Genomic DNA, 19,067 nt, shown 5'->3' with positions numbered 1-19,067 from the left:
TTTTTTAAAGATCTTATTTATTTGAGAGAGGGAGCATGAGAGGAGAGAGGTCAGCAGGAGAAACAGACTCCGCCAAGCAGGAAGCCCGACGTAGGACTCGATCCCTGGACTCCAGGATCATGACATGAGTGGCAGGCAGTTGCCCAACTGAGCCACACAGGTGCCCTGTCTTTTATTCCAGATGGGATGTTCTGACATGCCCCTGGCCATTGGATCTCTAAAAATGTTACTGATGTGACAGGTGCCTGACTCTTATTAGGGTACATGTCTCACGCCCTAGAGGACATGCACCTGTAAGACATGTGCCACATAGTTCTAATGTGCTAGCAACTTCTTAATCATATGGTCTGATAAATATATCAGTATAATGGGTTAATGTGATGTTCTCAATGGCATCCTCTTCAAATTTTAACAGAGGACAAGTAAAATGTATACTGTTAATCTTTACCCTGTGAATGCAATCTGTTCCTGATTTTTTTCTGACCTGGATGGAAAATTATGCATCCACCCAAAGAATGTTGCATATCATGTACTTGAGGCTATGCTCATTTGCAGTGAAAATGGTATCACATATGGCACTGTGTCTGTGGTTGAGGCTACTCCTTAGTGCAGTTTGAGGCAGTCTATTATTCTTTATAACCCAGATGAATAAGATGGGAATCAACCATCTTTTTTTTTTTTTAAGATTATTTATTTATTTATTTGACAGAGAGAAATCACAAGCAGGCAGAGAGGCAGGCAGAGAGAGAGGAAGGGAAGCAGGCCCCCTGCTGAGCAGAGAGCCCCATGCGGGACTTGATCCCAGGACCCCGAGATCATGACCTGAGCTGAAGGCAGTGGCTTAACCCACTGAGCCACCCAGGCGCCCTGGGAATCAACCATCTTTAGATATTTAACAGGGGCGTCAGTTTCCTCCATCACCAGCACCACTATTACCCCAGATTAAGATACTGCTTTTTATTTATTATTTGGCTGAGAGAGACAGTTTCAGCTTCTCATTTGGTCTTTTCTTCTTTTCCTTTTTTTTGGTTCTTATCCACTAAAATTCTTACCCTATAAGTTGGAGATACAATGCGGGTGATTTAGTGAAGTATTAAGTATTTTCTAATAAAACATTCAGAGCCTAAGCAAATGACCCTATTGTCCCACTGAGCCAAAGCTTGGCCAGGACTCCATTTATTACCTGACTCCCACTATAATAGGTGCTTTGGGTCCCAGGTATCACTGTCGGTCCAGACCCTGCATCCAACAGTAATTCGGATATTCTTAACCCTTTCTCCAATGCAGTGACCCAGGTAAAGGGAGGTAAGTCCCTTTGGGAAAGAGCTAAGGAATAGTTAACCATAGGAACTTAACATGCGATGCAGGGTCCTTCTCCTGGGGACATGACCTTTCTTTCACTTGATGGTTTCTGGGTTGAAAAACTGACTCAGCTCTGGAAATAGATCGTGATTCTTGATTGGAGCAACTTCCCACAGCCTCCTGAGACTGATTTATTTTAATGACACGTGTTAAGAAATTACCTTGTTATTGTCCATCTGTTTTGCTCCTAAAGGAAGCATGTTCTATTAACCAGCTCCACAAATCTTGACATCAACTCCTTGGCATTAGTCTTGGAAATCACTTTTTTGCTTTGACGCTAAAAACGAAGGCAACAAAAATGAAAATAAACCAGTGGGGCTATATTGAACTAAAAAGCTTCCGCACAGCAAAGGAAACTTATCAACAAAATAAAAATACAACCTACTAAATGGGAGGAAATATTTGCAAATCTTATTTATGAAATGGGGTTAATATTTAAAATATGTAACTAACTCATACAAATCAATAGCAAAATAAAGAATCCAGTTAGAAAATAGAGGAACTGAATAGAAAATTATCCAAAGAGCACAATTTTCTTAGCTCTGTGAATAAAGCTTTAATACTGTAAAGCAGAGATTGGATATGCTCACTCTCACATTAACAATAAGTTTTCTGGGGCGCCTGGGTGACTCAGCGGGTTAAAGCCTTCAGCCCAGGTCATGATCCCAGGGTCCCGGGATCGAGCCCTGTATCGGGCGCTCTGCTCAGTGCAGAGCCTGCTTCTCTCTCTCTCTCTCTCTCTCTCTCTGCCTGCCTCTCTGCCTACTTGTGTTCTCTGTCAAATAAATAAATAAAATCTTAAAAAAAAAAATAATAAGTTTTCCTGGGGCGCCTGGTGGCTCAGTGGGTTAAGGCCCCTGCCTTCGGCTCATGGTCCCAGGGTCCTAGGATCGAGCCCTGTATCGGGCTCTCTGCTTTGCGGGGAGCCTGCTTCCTCCTCTGTCTCTGCCTGCCTCTCTGCCTACTTGTGATCTCTGTCTGTCAAATAAATAAAATCTTAAAAAAAAATAAGTTTTCCTAGTATTACAACTTATTTGTATTTGTATACTGTAGAACTAAAGTGTCTGTGTGGCCATTATGTAGTCCTTTCTAATAAAATATACAAAACCATCAGAAATACCAAGAGTAACTATTTAGGGACCTCACAAGCCTGAGATCATGAGTGGATCTGAAACCAAGAGTCCACCACTTAACCAATTGGGCCTCCCAGGTACCTCCATGCCCTTGGGTTTTAATTCTTTTTACTGTACCTACTGTGAAATCTCTTGCATCAAGGTGTAAAGTGTACCATTGAAATCTTTTAGCCCCTATTCAAGCTATAATTCATGTCATATATAAAATTCTTAAGTGTCTTATTTATTTGAAAATTTGGGAAAATTTTTTTGAAATGGTAATAAAGGTCAATGAGCTACGGTTACTTAAATACGATAGAATGTTCTCTCAAGGGAAAAAAAGAGTCCCTCTCTACTGTTTGCTTGTAAAACCATGTCTAAGTTGTATTTAATACTGAATACCACACTTATCTGGGACACTGACATACTGTAGGGTATTTTCAAATCATCATGTTGGAAACCTGAAACCATGTCACAGGAGGCAGGGGTAAAATTTTTTTCCACTGGGGAAGGAAAGAAAAAACCCATCTCCACAGAGCAAGCATCATGTGTAAGATTTTTCTTCATGCTTTACAGGACCAGAATCAGGATGGAGGTTATAAAAACACAGGTTCCACCAGGGAAGTGTGGAAAAAAGACTCAGATCTGAAGACAGGATATCCAGTCTACTCTATAGTCATGGAACCTTAGGAAAAGTCTTTTAAATTCTCTAAGCTTCTTGTGTCCAATAGAACTGTCTGCAATAATGGAAATGTTCTCTATCTTTGCTCTACAATACAGTAGCTGCTAGTCATAGGCAGTACAGAAATGTGTCCAGTGTGACCGAGGAACTGAATTTTAAATTTTATTTACTTTTAATTAAATTGAAATAGATACATGTAGCTAGTGGTTACAGAATTTGGAAGGTGCAGCTCTAAGCCTGAATTTCCTCCTTTCTGAAATGGGAATAATAATACTTATCAAATTGCTGATCCAAGGTTCAAAGGGTGTTATATGTGACCCCAGAAAAACTGTATCATACTACATAAGAGCTAATTATGGTGATAACTAATAATTCTTGTATTACTATCTTATCCTCAAGAGTTTCTAACATTTGGAATTAGAGGAAAATGGAATTAGCCACCTGAGAAGGTAGAGTTCCTCAAGTCTGGTTTTCACAAACAGGTTTGAGACAGGCAGAGATCAGAAAAAGGACAAAACATCCTGGACACTTGGGCTAAATCCAAGACATCGTTCCAGTGTCTGCATTGACCTTGATGTTCCCGCCTGACTCGCCTGGCTGAGTTAATGATCCTCCTCTAAGCATTACCAGGGCACCTTCACACCGTAATGTAAAAAACGGTGTTCACTCTATTGTATCTGCAAGCAGGTGCCTCTTACACTCGTGTTATTCTCGGTTGTGTCCCCCTACTTAGTCAACCACCGGGCACACAGTAGGTCCTCACTAAATGTTTGATGAATGATTAACTTACCACGTACTTTTGAGGGTGTGATTCCCTGATAGTAATTTAAGTAACTACCGTATCTGTGGAAAACATTACGGGTCTTCATGGACCACGGAGTGAAGGAATACTGGTTCTCGCAGAGACGCAGTCGGGATACTTCGGTGCCCAGAAGGGCCTGCCTTCCATGACCTCTCTTCTGCCCTTTCTGTCTTCCGTGGTCACGAGGTCGCGACAGTCCGCACCTTCGTGGAAACGAGCGGGATGCGGAGCGAGAACTACATTTCCCAGCTGACTCTCCGGCGCGCGCCCCTACCCGCGCGCGGGGGGCGAGTGCACCAGGCGCTCGCTCCCTGCTGAGCGCTCGTCGCCCGCCGGAGCCTTTGCTTTGGGATGAGGTGGGAGGCGCTAGAAACCACTTAGTTACAGCCAACCGCCCAATGCAGCACTCGCTCGCTCCCCCCGCCAGCGGAAGCGCCCGCGGAGCACAATGCAGCACTGAGGCAGCGCCGCGGCGGAGGCTGCAGCGCCACGGCCGCCGCAGCAGCGACCCGGGCTGGGAGGGGGCGGCCGAGGCCAGCCGTGGGCGCGGGCCGAGGGACGCGGACCTGGCGGCCCGGGCATGAGGAGCTGAGCGTCTCGAACGAGGCGGGCTGACGGCAGCACCATGCAGGCGGCGGCGGCTGCGTCCGTGCCCTTCTTGCTGCTCTGCGCCCTGGGGACCTGCCCCCCGGCGCGCTGCGGCCGGGCAGGTAAGTTCGCCACCCTCTGTGGCTTCGGGACGTACCATTTTCCGGGCGTCTTTGCAGCCCTCAAGCGCCCTGGAAACGGGCATTCCCGTTTCCCGAGTGCGCGGGGAGATTTATTTTTTATTTTTTTAATTTAGAAGGGTGGTGAGAAGTGAAGCAAAAATACATGTGTGGGGGCGCGCGGATGCGTTAGAAACCTTCGGTCAAATGCCTGCTTTTCGTCTTCTGAAGAGGAGGAATGCGGAGGATGGGAAAGGGGTGCTGTGCTTCTGGGCCCCGATCCTGGATGATCTCAGATGCGCTGGTCCAGGGTTCCCCGGCTGCGTCCTTCTCAGATAGGGACCGGGAGGGAGGGGGCGGCGGGATTTCCATAGAGGAGACGTCGGGCCGCAGAAGGCACGAGTACGGCTCAGGGTCATTATTTTCTCCTTCTCTCCCCACTCCCTCCTTACCCTTTTCCTGCCTGGAGGAGACGCCTTGTTGACGGAGCTGGAGAGGAGGAACGAAAACCGCTTCCTGGAGCGCCAGAGCATCGTGCCACTCCGGCTCCTCTACCGCTCGGGCGGCGAAGACGAAACTGGACACGACGCGCTCGACACGCGAGTGCGGGGCCACCACGGCGCGGGGCAGGTGAGAGGCGCGGTCCGGCGGGTGGGCCTGGGCGCGGCCTGGCCCACCCTACCGCACGTTTGCTCTCCGTCGCCCTGGAGATGCGGTGTCTTTGGTGAAATGAGCGCAGTCCTAATGCGAGTCATGCATGGCGCTCTCTGTGCAAAAAAGGAGGGAGCGGGGAAGGCGGGGGGCGAGGGGGGGCAAAATCCCCCAAAGAACCACAGGCCAGGAGCTTTGCTAGAGAGGAGTTTGTGCAGGATGTCTTCGGCAGTGGCGTATCCTGAGCGAAGGGGTGGACCTCTTGTCAGGCAAAAGCGTAGTAAGCAAGAAGGGATTTAATGTTGGCAGGATTTGCATCATCATTATTGTGGTGCTTGCTTAAATCCTCAAAAAGACTTTATATGTGATTTAAACCAAGGTTGGTACTATTGAAAAAAAAAAAAAAAACGAAAACACAAGCCTAGACATCCCTAACTAAACTCAAACTGTAAAAATAAGCGAAACTGCAGTGTTCTCAGCTCACTCAGTTTGTGGACACCAGAGATGTACCCGTTCACCTCCACCTTTCAGAAAAGGCGTCTCCTCCCCCATTTTTTCATTGGTAGCAGTCCTTTGGTGTAATTTGAGCCATGTTGTTTATTGGGCATTTATAAACTATTTTTTTTTAATCTAAGTTTACTCTTTATCCGCATTTAGATCAATAACACATCCACAGATAATGACTGAAAAGTATTTTGAACTTACTTGCTAATTTAGGTAATTATTTGGGGGCTCTGTAAACAGTTTTTGTGTTTATATACTAACCTTGCAAACAGTTCATTCATCTGTAAGTACAGATTAAGGTAGAACTTGTCCATGTTGAAACTGTTGTAAACTACGTTGATCTAAAGGGAGGCTGAATATTTTCACATGTGCAAATATACTTATTAATACCTTAAGATGTACATTGTTGCTGTGATAGTCATAATATTTGATCTATGTGTGTAATATATGTAAAAATAGAAAAGGCCACTTAAATCTGTATTTGTAGCCAAAGACTTGGTTCCATTGAAATTTTCATATAAGAAATTACTTTAAAGGGCTACAGTAGTATCCATCAAAGTTTGATTATGGTAGAAAATCTAATGCTTCAAGCTTTAATGAAGGATTCTATTAATGCTTGAAAAATACTTATTTTCCTTTTTCATTTTGACTTGTTTTCATAGTAAAACTGAAGAAGCAGGGGACACTATCTTATTTTTTAGTAAATGAGAATCATTGCTGTGGAGAAATAGTCCCACAAATTTACTTTTGACTATGAAAAATTTCAAACACACACAAAATAGAATATTATAATGAACCTCAGCTTTAACAATTAGCAACTCATAGCCAATTTTGTTTCATCTGTCTCCTATTTTCTTCTCATATTCTTTTGAAGCAAATCATAGAATTTTATTCATAAAAAATTCACTCAGCACTTCTAAAAGGATTCTTTCAAAAGGTAAGAATGATATTATGCCAAATATATAAACATAAATATATACATATGTTAGATATATGTAAGGATATTTAATAAATATATATAAGTATAAAACATATATATTTAAGTTTGTGTATTTGATCCAGGACCCAAATAGTGTCTATAGATTGCAGTTAGTTTAATTTTTTGAGTCTCTATAATGCATAGTATCCCCCTCTCCATTTCCTTGATCTTTTTCTTTGTAATTTATTCATTGAAAACAGGAGGTCTTTCATCCTGTAGTTTACAGTCTGAATTTTTGTTGATAGAGCCCGTGCTTTACAACAAATCACAAAGACTTTCTCAGAGAGGAAGGGCTACAGAAGGAAGTAGGAATGCAGAAAAAGAAAACTGCAGAATTGAAACTCCAAGTCTCTGTCTTGTTCCAGTAGTGTCTTCAGGTATCCTCTGCTCTCCACTGTGTTGGTGAAGGATCACCACTTTTGGAAAACAGGCCAGTCTTCCTTCTTTTTTCTCCATTTATGGAGAACAATTTCAGCAGTTTTTGGATCATAGGCCTTTCAACTTGGGGCACAAGATACCTTGGACCTATGCAGTTTCTCCTTCTTACAATAATAAACAGTGAGAAGAATGACTGGCTTTTGGTGAGGTATGGATGAACTGGTTGGATTTAGGTTGAACAGCATGAATAAATTATTTATTCACATCAGGATTCAAAGTGAAATACCATCTTACCATCAAAATAATTATTTTAAATATCTTAAAAAAATTTTTTTTTAGAGAGCGTGTGCTCACATGTATAAGTGGGGGAGAGGGGCACACAGAGAGAGAGAATCTTAAGCAGGCTCCAGGCCCCAGCGCAGAGCCCTATGCAGGCTAGATCTCACAACTCTGAGATCATGACCTGAGCTGAAAAGTCAAGTGTTAAATGCTTGTCCAGATGCTTCTCAGAGTAACCAGATGGATCTAGGTGATTAGGGAAAGCCCTTCTTCACTAAGGAGTGGCAGCTGATAAATGTAGGAGAAATGATAACATTAGAAAAATCATCATTCTGCGATTTCCAGCAAATGTTAATTCAGACAAGGGCTGTCTAATGCAACTGGCCCTGCAGTGAATGGCCGACGGGAAACCATACATCTGTGTGGTGTGGTCCTTACCAAATACTTCCTGCCTGCAAGGGGAATCATATCACTGTCTTGCGGCCACTTGGGTGTCCATTACACAACCCAGAGAGGACAGTGTGAGTTTCATTGATGGTAAAACCACATGCACGTACGTCCTGAAAAAATGCCATGTGAAGCAGACAATGGTATCCACAATGTATTCTAGACAAATCTATTAATATAAACTGATCAAGGTCTTAGATGTACCTTCTGATTTCTAAGAAATACAGGGGACAGAGGAGGCTAAGTAACAGCATGAGGAAGTGATCAGACAGACATTGAGCAGGAAAACTAACCAATGAAGAAAAGGATTGTTTTAGATTTAAAACACCTAAGGGATATACAAACTGGATAAAACGCAGGTTCTGGACCTAAACCCTGATTTGGACAAACCAGCTTTGGGGAAATAGTTGTGTGACAATTAGGGTAATTTTAGTATGATTGAGGTATTAGATGCTATGGAAACTTAGAGGCAAAGAGATGAAAAGATGAAAAAAACCCAAACTATTTACAACATTGTGATCTTGCCTTAGTAAAAAAATACATATATGTGTATGAAAATATGGAAATGTTATAAAAGACTAACACGTCAGTAAAAAAAAAAAAAAGAGAGACTGATGCTTAAACGACTGAGCCACTCAGGTGCTCCTCTTCAAAGAAATTACTACCAGCAGTTATCTCAGTGCCTGACGCATAGTAAGATACACACAGTACATATGGTTGGATGTCCGGATCACCTGGGAGGCTTTTGCAGTTTACCATGATCTTTAAACTACAGTTAGAAATCGCTGACTACTAGTTTTGAATCTGGCAGTTACAGTTGTAAAGACTTAGTTGCCATATGCCAAATTTTCCTGCAATTAGAAAACTAAGGAGTTCTCCTGCATTTTTGTGTTTTTGGTTTCATTGAGAGCTGGAATTGGACCTAAAAACTCAAGTTGATGGCCTTATTATTTCTTTGGTAATTAAATAGATAAAAATTATAGCATTTTAGCTATCCATGGACTTTTTAAAAAAATTTATTTATTTGACAGATCACAAGTGAGCAAAGAGGCAGGCAGAGACAGAGAGAGGGGGAAGCAGGATCCTGAGCAGAGAGCCCGATGCGGGGCTCAATCCCAGAACCCTGGGATCTTGACCTGAGCGGAAGGCAGAGGCCTTAACCCACTGAGCCCCCAGGCGCCCCCCCCTTTTTTTAAACCAATTTTCTTTCTTCTTTAGATATAAAATTGGCATGCCTCTCTATCATCTCACAAAGCTTATATATTCATTTGTTGATTTATGTATTTAAAAAGGCATTTATTTGCTTGGGCTCATACTGTGTACTAGTTTTTGTACAAGGCTCTGGGGATTTAAAGATAAAAGACACAGTTTAAGCTTTTAAGGAATTTACAGGCAAGTGGGAAGATGCATGAATGGATAAGCAGTTATACTCTGCCCTTCTGTGTGATTTCCTGGAGATGAACACAGAAGCGGTAGAAGCAGAGAAAACTCAGTATTTAAGCCAGATGAGCAGTCAGGAGGCCTTTCATGGGGAAGTGCTGTCTTAGCTGTGTTTTGAGGGTGAGTGGGAATTGGCCAGATTGAAGGAAGGTCAGTGATGGGCCTATCAAACCAAAGGGGGAGCACTTAAAGGGCGGGTGGGAATCAGGACACATTTTTGTTAAGTACAAATAGTTAGGATTTAAGGTACACGGGAGCCAAAACAGGAAAGCAGAGAGTAGATGCGGCAGTATCTTCATGATTTGTGGAGGAATTTGGACTGTGTCCTGAAGGCAATTGAAGGACTTTAGTAAGGTGAGGTAACTGGCCAGATTTTTATTATTGCAGGATCATCCTTATGGCTAGAAATGAATAATTTTAATTTCAAAAGGTAAATGAAAGTGGTTGTTCACTTTAATTTATTGGTGAATGCTAATTCACATACTCATTAAGCTTCGTAAGAATTCAATTACTAAGTATACTGAAAATACTGTATAAAAGAGTTTGTAAAGCACTTGCAACAATGCTGGGGATATTGTAAGCACTATATGAGTTTTTGTTAAATAACATTTACTCCCGCAGGCTGCTTGAGTACTATTTAGAAATTTTATGGTATCACTTTAATGCAAAATGGTGCCCTAATTACCCGAATTTAACACATTTCCAGAAGTAAGTTACAAATTGTTAAAATTTATATAACTAAGTGGAATCTAACAGTTCTAGAGATGGAAGAGACTTTGCAGGTTATCTAACCTAATTCAGAAATTACTTCTCACCTGGTAAGATAAAGCCATTGGTCCAGAGCAAGGAAACCAGCAACATATTGCTTAATGTTTCAGAAAGCTCACAAAAACGATGATGGTATGAAACACCTTAATTTTACTCTTAATATATCATTGTTTCAGTTTTCAATCACTAAATGGAAAAGAATACTCATGTTTTTGGAAGAGATTTTTCTTATGGTTTGGGGAAATAGTGACAATTTGGGGTGAAATAATAATTCTGTTGATAATAGTCCATGTTATAAAAGATTTCTTTACTACATGGCCAGTTACTTGAGTGCATACTTTACTTTTATCCTAAGTGGGATGATCAGCCCCTACTGAAAGGTTATTTTGCCATGAAGTTCTATAAATGATAGTCAAAGGAATCTTATTTGATTGTGGGTAACTTGCTATCTTCAAGGTTGTCTAGCTATTCTGAAGTAATTTCAGTCCTATAAAATTATGTTCAGAACTACAGAGTATTTAAATTACTCAGAGCCTTTCCTCTGACTTGAGGTTATTTGGAAGGAATTGTGTGTTTGCAAACAATGGATAAAAAACATCTTTAACTGGGCATCCAAATGGGCAAGATAGTACCTCCTGAGCCTTATTGATAGTTTGCTACTGATAATCAATTGCTATTTTTAAGAAAAAGCGCCTTTGTGACTCCTTTTTCTTTCTTTCTTTCTTTTCTTTTTTTTTTTTAAAGATTTTATTTATTTATATGACAGACAGAGATCACAAGCAGGCAGAGAGGCAGGCAGAGAGAGAGAGAGAGGGAAGCAGGCTTCCTGCGGAGCAGGGAGCCCGATGCGGGGCTCGATCCCAGGACCCTGAGATCATGACCCGAGCCGAAGGCAGCAGCCCAAACCACTGAGCCACCCAGGCGCCCTTCTTTCTTTCTTTTCTTTTCTTTTCTTTTTTTTTTTTTTTTTGGTTAGCCAAAACGACAGATTTACTGTAGCATCAAAGATAGGTTATTTGGTGGTTTATTTTGTTGTGTGTTCACCTCATAGATTTTCAATTACTTGTTTTCCCCCATTAATTATATTTCTCTGCAAAGAGCGGAATTTCTTTTTGTCAGAAGTCTTTGCTGTCAGGGAATAGGTGGGCTGCTGTTTTTCCTCTTTTTCCCTGGATCGTGTTTTAGCTTCTCAAATAGTCAGGTACCAAAAATCATAGTTCTGTATTTATCATAGTTTTGATAATCAGTAATACAGGCTGGTAGCAAGATGGCAAGTGGTAGTACGCTCCATTTTTGTGAATATATTTATGCATAGGTCTAAGCCTGGATGAGCTGTACTTAAAATTGTGCTGTTTCACTTGGGATCACTGAGTCAGCTTCACGGTAAATTGTCTGCAGTGCTGCTTTGCTTCTCTGGTGGAAAAGAGCTCCTAGGAATTACGGCTTTGGAAGTATTTTGCAAGGATAGCACAAACAATTTTTTTTTCTTGATGTGCTTTTGTTAAACCTAAGTAACTCAGTATTGATAAAGTTTTGCCACCCATCCAAACTTTGTTCTTGTGCTATAAATGGGAAGGAGACATTTTCCAGCATGTTTTTATTCTATCAACATGCTTCTCTTACAACTAAACAGTTTTAAAAAATGATATTCAGGTTTGTGGAAGTTTTCTTTAAGTCCTGGTTTTACTCTGTGAGATCCCAGTTTGTATTTTTTGGGCATCTCTGGAGTTCTGCTTAAAAAGATGGATTCTGATCTCACTGTATAGGAAAAGAACCCATCTTTCATCGTTTCTTTACAGCTACACCTAGAAAACTGTGAATAACTCTAAGAGCTTATGGATTGATAAAAATTGTTTTTAGGTTTATTTGCTTTCTCAGATTTCAAGAATGCCAAGTGTTCCATCATTTTTAATGACAGGGCCCTTCCTAAAAATGCATGGAAGGATGCCTGCTTTCTTGTCATGTCTCATTGAGAGCAGGAATCTATAAGGTCACTAGTATTCAGTTGTTCCAGTGGGACTAAGATAAGGCCACATTTATCATTAAATTTCAAGAATAAGCCCCAAAGGGAACAAGAATGTTAATTAAAGGAAGGAGGGAGAGCAGAAGAGGAAGGGGCATAAGGAGTTTGGTGAGAGGGAGGACGGAAAGAGAAAATAGGAAAGAGAGAAGTGCTTAGAGTGGTGTTATCATGTATGTTATAATATACACGAAAATACTTAATATACAGTAACTTACGTGGTTACATTTTATGTGCCCAACAGTTTTCTTGGTACTTGGTACACCTACAAAAATCCTATGACAGGAGAAATACCAGCTTTAAAACCACAAAGCTGGTAGGTAGCTGAGAAGGGATTTGAACCCTGGCAGTTTAACTCCACTGCCTGGGCTTAACCTCTGTGCTTAACTGGCACAATGGTAGGAGGCAAGGAACATTTCTTTAGATGTCGTTCAGTGGCAGTGAGGTCAAAGATTTCTTCCATTTGTTTCATTAGAACTATATATTTCTTCAAGCTTGCAGAATGGGGGAGGAGGAATGCATCATATCTACTATCTTGAGAATGAGAATGAACTACATAAAGAGATTTAACATTTAAAAGGTGAAAAACACCCCTTGAAGGGCCTGGGTTCTGTTTTGGACTTGAATGTTTATAATTATGGTAAATCTTTCTTTGTGAATTGAAAATGTTAATATTCAGTAGTCAGTACCAAAATTATGTATACTCCTTTGTGGTCAGAGTTTCATGAACCAGAAACATTCAATGCTAAAAGGGGATTGGATACTCCTTTCTTCAGAAGAAAAGATACAGAATATCTTTTGTGGCTTCCTAGAGCAAGTAGCTCTGGGGTCCCAAATGTCAAAGCCTTTGGTTGAAAGAGATACATAGTTAGTAATAACCAAAATTATAGCTTCTGTGAACATCTAGTTGGATGTTTACTTTGGTCATAAAAGCCCTAGAAAGTAAATATTGAGGGAAAGACTTGAATAATTTTGTTAGTTACCATGTACCTGGCACTGTACTGAGTGATTTACAGGCATAATCCCTCATTCTCTCATTTTTTAAAAAGATTTTATTTGTCAGAGAGAGAGAGAGATCAAGAGATGGAGCACAAGCAGGGAGAACAGCTGGCAGAGGCAGAAGCAGGCTCCCTGCTAAGTAAGGAGCCCGATGTGGGACCGATCCCAGGACCCTGGGATCATGACCTGAGCCAAAGCCAAAGGCCCTTAACTGACTGAGCCACCCAGGTGTCCCATAATCTCTTATTTTGAGGTAGATATTATATCCATTTTATAATTGAGGCTACTGAGGCTAAAGGAAGCTAATGAACCTGCCCAAGGTCATAACAACCAATAAGCAGTAGAGTTGGGAAAAGAATTCTCAAAGAGAATGTTAGAGATACACATAAAATAATCCTTTTGTAATAAATGCTACTTACTTGACATTCATCTCTGTGTTGGAATAACCTAACATTTCTTTGAGAAACTCTTGATCCCGCTCAGGTCTCCTCCATTGCTAACTTCATTCAGGAGGGAATTGATGTCATCTTTTAGCACTTGTTTTGTGTCTTCATTTCTAGAAATGGTTATGATTTCTATTTCTACCTCAGATATTCTTTTAACCACATAGGAATATTTGAATCTACATCTAAATCACGGCAGAGAATGTCTGTACTCTGAGTACTTGTTGGAGTTTTATCTGCCAGAAACTCACTTATAAGAAACTATTTATAGGGAGGAAGAGAGAGAAACAATTTATGGGGAATTATCATCTATTCCTCCATAGAATGCTGGCCTTACCTACTGAGATTCTGGGGTGGGGGTATTTTTAAAAAATCTCCCCAGTGGATTTCCAATTTGTATGTGGGGTTGAGGAGTTCTGTGTATCCTTAATATTTAAGAGGTTTTTTTTTTTTTTTTTTATGTCTTAAATCTTTTTGGATTTAAGTTAATCACAAGAGTTTCGTATCTGAATTGATATCAGCTTTCTCATTTGCATCCCTGACCTCTTCAGTAATCTACTAGACTTTTTCTAAAGGATATTTTGAAGGAGATTATAAGAAATATTCCCGAGAGGGGTGCCTCAGTGGCTCAGTCGGTTAAGTGTCTGCCTTCGGTTGTGATTCCAGGGTCCTGGGATTGAGCCCCACATCGGGCTCCCTACTCAAAGGGAAGCCTGCTTCTCCCTCTCCCACTCCCCCTGCTTGTGTTCCCTCTCTCGCTGTGTCTCGCTCTGTCAAGTAAATAAATAAATCTTAAAAAAAAAAAAAAATTCCTGAGAAACCAGTTCCAGTATTAATTGAAGTCCTGGGGAACATTATGGATAGTGCCTTATCAGGACCAAGAGGAGAGATTTGTCATGTAATTGTTTCCTTCCTTGAGTTGGATGCCAGAAATTTAGAGCAGATTTTGCCCTCCAAAGCCAAAGTTACAACATGTGTTTTCCTAGTAGCTTCATCCTACTTCATCAGTTTACTCCTCATCATCCCAGTTTCAACTCGAGTCATCTGAAATCTCTCTTTTGACAGTTGATCAATATAAAAAGTCATATCTGTATGCATTTTCATTATGCATGCTATACTCATATTAAAATAAATACTCAGGCACAGAAAAAGTAATCTCAGATTTCCTCTGTCCACTTTTTTGAGGTATTCCCATCCCCCCCCAATCAGAGCATATTTTGCTTTTGTCTTCTTAGCATTTACCATCCTTTTTTTTCTTCTTAATTTATTTATCTGGGGGGTGATGTGAGTGAGTATGAGCGGGAAAGGAAGGAGGGGAAGAGAGAAAGAATATGAAACCGACTTTGCACTGAGCTCAAACTCCATGCTGGCTGATCTCACGACCATGAGATCATGTCCTGAACCTAAGTTGAGTTGGACAGTTGCTTAACTGACTGAGCCACCTAGGCGCCCCTTGATGACATTCTTTTTAATGATTGACTTACTGTCTTTCTTCCAATTGCCATCACTAGAATATTAAACTATGAGAACAGTGTATGAGAAGAGTGTTCTTGTCTGTTGTTCACTGCACATCTCTATCGTGTAGCACAGTGCCTGGCACAGAGTAGGTACTTTTTTTTTTTTTTAAAGATTTTATTTATTTATTTGACAGAGAGAAATCACAAGTACACTGAGAGGCAGGCAGAGAGAGAGAGAAGGAAGCAGGCTCCCTGCTGAGCAGAGAGCCCGATGCGGGACTCGATCCCAGGACCCTGAGATCATGACCTGAGCCGAAGGCAGCGGCTTAACCCACTGAGCCACCCAGGCGCCCCACAGAGTAGGTACTTAATAAATAGTTCTTGAAGTGATAAATTTTCCTTTCTTCCCAGTTTCCTCATCTGCTTAAAATTTGTATTTTATCTTGAAGGCGTCCATATAAACATCCCGAAGTCCTCTTTAGAACTGGGTTAAAAGAATGAATACATGAATAAATTTTAGTCTTCAAATATTGAGTTTATAGCCCCTTTTGATAATTATAATTATTTTACATATAAAAAAGTTCAGTGTGCTGTATTTTTATTTTCTACTTTTTTTTCAATGTGCTATATTTTTAAAAATATAAATACTTCCATATATGAAAAAATGATTTTAGACTTCTAGTAGTCCTTTGTTTCTGATTTCATCATTTGATTTGCTTTTAAGATCAAAATCTCTTTTGTTTTTCCTAGAACAGACTGTTATATGTAATTTGATTTTGAAAATTAAAAAAATGTCATACCATGACCCAGAAATATCAGCAATTATAACTGGGAAGGGAAGGAATAAACAATTTAATCCACCCCCTGACCCCCACCCTCGACAATCTGTTTGTTTATATTGAAGAGAATTTTCAAAATCATATGCATGTATCAGCAAGGATAAATCAACATATTTCTGCTTTTTAAAAATCAGTTTCGTACCAAGGGATTTTAGCACTGAGCAATAGTTGCCCTTTTGCTGACTTTTTTCCCCCGTAACTAAAGAACATTAGATAACCATTTGAAGATGAGAAATCAATGAGGCTTTCCTGAAGATGGGCCTCAAGAGCTCACATCTTGCAAGTGGCTTTAAAATTTTCTTCCCGAGGCAGGAGAACTCCTGGTTGACAGTTTTCTTAGACCACTTATTCCACTTGGCACTGACTCATGTCTGTAGCCTTTTCCTCTAGTTGGTCAATTGCTGTTCTTATTTTTATTTGTTTTCAGGTTGCCTTTTGCATAGGTTGGGTTGGGAGAGAGTGCCTTCATTTCCCACCAGTGAGGTCAGGAGGCTGGACAAGCTGGTAATGTGATTAGGTATTCCTTGTCGCAGCTCGGGATTTTCCTTAAGTGGTTTCTCTTTCTTTGAACCAGATAGCAAGATGCCGCAGATGCAGCCAGCACTTCACAGCGCGGGGTTCTGTAGATTTTTGTGAATTCACCAGTGGCTTTTTAATGCCTTTAGAACATACTGTTGGGGTCTGGCCAGAACCCATTGTGGGTCCTCGTGGGCAGAATGAGCTGTCAAGGTGGCTCATGGTCATATTAGTCTCAAGTTGGCTGGAGGAGCAGTTGGCTGAAGAGTGATTTAGGGTCATCAGAGCAGGGCAGGAGCGAGGGTAAAAGTGTGGTGGAAGGTAAGGCTCAGGGAAATCCCAAAGTAGTTATAGGGAGAAGATACTGGGTGCCCTGTGCCAGGTCCAATGTCCTCCCCACTCAGCCCAACTACCTGAGACTGTCCGAGGTGTAGTCTAAGTTTTTAATCTCAGACATCCAGATTCTAGTGATTGGTTTCACTCTTGGTTTAGATCTTGTATTTTTTGAAACAAACAACCGAGAAATAGATCTTTTGTTTTTAAGGAACCCCGGTGTTTTTTAGCCTGACATGCTCTGATGATGGCACATGTGCTCCATCCTCCCATGAGTTTTAAGTGTTTGTTTCAGACGGAAGAATCATTTCTCTTCTCCCCACACTCCTCCTCTTCTTCCTTTTCTTCCTCCTGTTATTATTCTTCTTTATTTCTTATTTTTCCTTCCTTCTTCTTCCTCCTCTTCCTCCATCTTCCTCTTTGTTGGTCATTCTTAAATGTCTGCAGACTAGAGGGAGAGGACTTCACAGGGCCCACTCTTTATGTAGTCCTGACTGTAGATGCTGCCTCTCCCAGTTCAGGAGATGAGGCTTACCTAAAGACTGATGGCTTTTCATGCTCTGAAAAATCACATTTAGTGTGTACAAAATGAGCAGCAGTTATGCATTAAATAAAGGTATGTTAATGGTAGAAGAGTCCTTTTAAGTAGGGATTTGGAAAATGTGTTTAATTTAGAGGATAATTTTGGTATTGTAATCGAACTAACATGGGTTCACCCCTTGGTGAGTTACAGATAGGAGCTATACTAGCTGGAGTTGTTACGCAAAGGAAAGTTTACTTGCAGCAAATAAGGAGGTCACAGGTAATAACTTCCAAAGCCGTAACCCTCTGAGCAAGGGGCATTCCTTTTGTTTAGGGTTAGGATAAATATACAGAAAGGGGAGTTTTGTCCTCATTTGTGGAGCCAGGCGTAAGATCATGCATGCACCTTAAGGAAACATGCCTGTACATGTGTTGTGTGTTATGTAAGGTTGTGCTCCTTTGGGGGCAGAGATTTTAGCATTATAATGAGGTAGAGGTAACTGTCACTCCATGGTCCATGTGCACAGATGTGAGCCAGTGGTTGAGCTCAAACTGATCTGGATGGTCTGGGCGGTTTCAGGCTCTTAGAGCAAATGAAACCGCTTGAGAGAGTAGTTTCAGTTTCCATCATGGGATGCTTTGCCCATTGGGTCTTTCACCTAAGTTACAAGATAAGCTGGAAAGAACTTAAGGAAAATGTGATGGATCCACGCAGTAAAGGTCAGGTCTTGCGGTCAGTCATGTGGGGTCATGCTGGTGATGGTATCAGTCTCTGTTTACCATCAATAGTGGGTTATTTTCATGGTGAATTTAGGGTTATAGTAGTTAGCAGTGCTTTCATGTGCTTTCCAAGAAAACCTTAGGTAAATATTTAATAAGAAGAATGGGAATTTGCTTTTTACAGATGCATTTACAAATTTACCTTAATGTTAAATAATTAAGTCATCATTTCTTAGGAGGATTTTTATTGACTTTGATAGAAACTCATACATCCCTGAAGTGGTGAATTTATTCAGGACCACAAAACTGTTCTCCCACTTTATGGCAGTGTGATGTTCGTATAGTTCTTAATGATCTTGCCTAGACAAGGGTCTCATGATTAATGAAGGGAGGATGCTTTCAATTTATAGCTTAACCATTTCATGTGAAATCTCTTTGAGGTTATTGATTAATGAGTTGTTTAGGACATTTCCTGAATGTTCTGGTTATGAAATCATGAAGTTTGCAGTTTTCCTAGGGTGATGGGGTTAAAATTATTTTAATGTAATCGTATGGAAAAACAAAGAGTGAAGGTGCGCATCCTTATCTTCATTTTCATTTCTTCCCAGCACTGATCCACAGCTTTCTACCTAGCAAGTGCACAACAAACAAATGTTGACCTGATGAAGTCACTGATACCATGACTTTCATAGAGCCCTTTCCCATTCTCGTGTCCCCAGACTCCTGTTGTGAGGTTGGGTTTTCCGTGGTCAGTTCTTTTCTTTTCTCTTCATCTCTCAGTACAGGTTCTATCCCTTTCTTGTTACCTCTTTCCATTTGTTGTTTTCCCATGTGCATGGTCTTGCTCTGTTCACTTTCCCTATGACCCTTGGTTTATTTTGAAATTTTTTCTCCCGCTCTATTTCTGTCAAGTTCCTCTTTCTCTCTTAGCAGCTAAAGAAAAAACAAGTCTCTGAAAGGTTATTTACATTCAGTGTTGGAAATCATCCTTGGTGCACATTGCTGGACTTAATTATTTCACCATTTGGAAAATGTTTTATAGTTCAACAGGCTTTCCCATTTCACTACTTACTTTGAAACCTGGTTTGTTTTTTTGGTGTGGGTTTT

The 19,067-nt window shown here is 40.8% G+C and overlaps 1 protein-coding gene and 1 long non-coding RNA gene across 31 annotated transcripts in view; one reads left to right on the top strand and one right to left on the bottom strand.

Annotated features, from left to right (window-relative positions):
• Nucleotides 1-726: 726 nt before the first annotated feature.
• On the bottom strand, nucleotides 727-5,193 carry LOC309844938. The gene is made up of 3 exons (XR_014300968.1): nucleotides 5,118-5,193; nucleotides 3,947-4,161; nucleotides 727-1,639 (listed from the first exon to the last, which is right to left on the bottom strand). It is a non-coding gene; the product is annotated as an uncharacterized lncRNA (long non-coding RNA).
• ADAM22 (ADAM metallopeptidase domain 22) overlaps nucleotides 4,224-19,067 on the top strand; it is a 232,637-nt gene continuing 217,793 nt past the window's right edge. For 6 of the 30 annotated variants that reach the window (XM_082692327.1, XM_082692325.1, XM_082692350.1 and 3 more), the window contains exons 1-2: nucleotides 4,227-4,668; nucleotides 5,135-5,295. In XM_082692327.1, the coding sequence (XP_082548453.1) occupies nucleotides 4,584-4,668; nucleotides 5,135-5,295 (246 nt within the window). In that variant the 5' untranslated portion in view covers nucleotides 4,227-4,583. Of the gene's footprint in view, nucleotides 4,669-5,134; nucleotides 5,296-19,067 lie in introns of all 30 variants that reach the window. The other 24 variants (XM_082692337.1, XM_082692338.1, XM_082692332.1 and 21 more) reach the window with 10 other exon arrangements.

This window comes from Mustela nivalis, assembly GCF_964662115.1.
Source record: "Mustela nivalis genome assembly, chromosome: 12".
Taxonomy (NCBI): Eukaryota; Metazoa; Chordata; class Mammalia; order Carnivora; family Mustelidae; genus Mustela; species Mustela nivalis.
The sequence above is the reverse complement of the archived record's forward strand: the minus strand, read 5'-3'. Positions and strand labels throughout refer to the sequence as shown.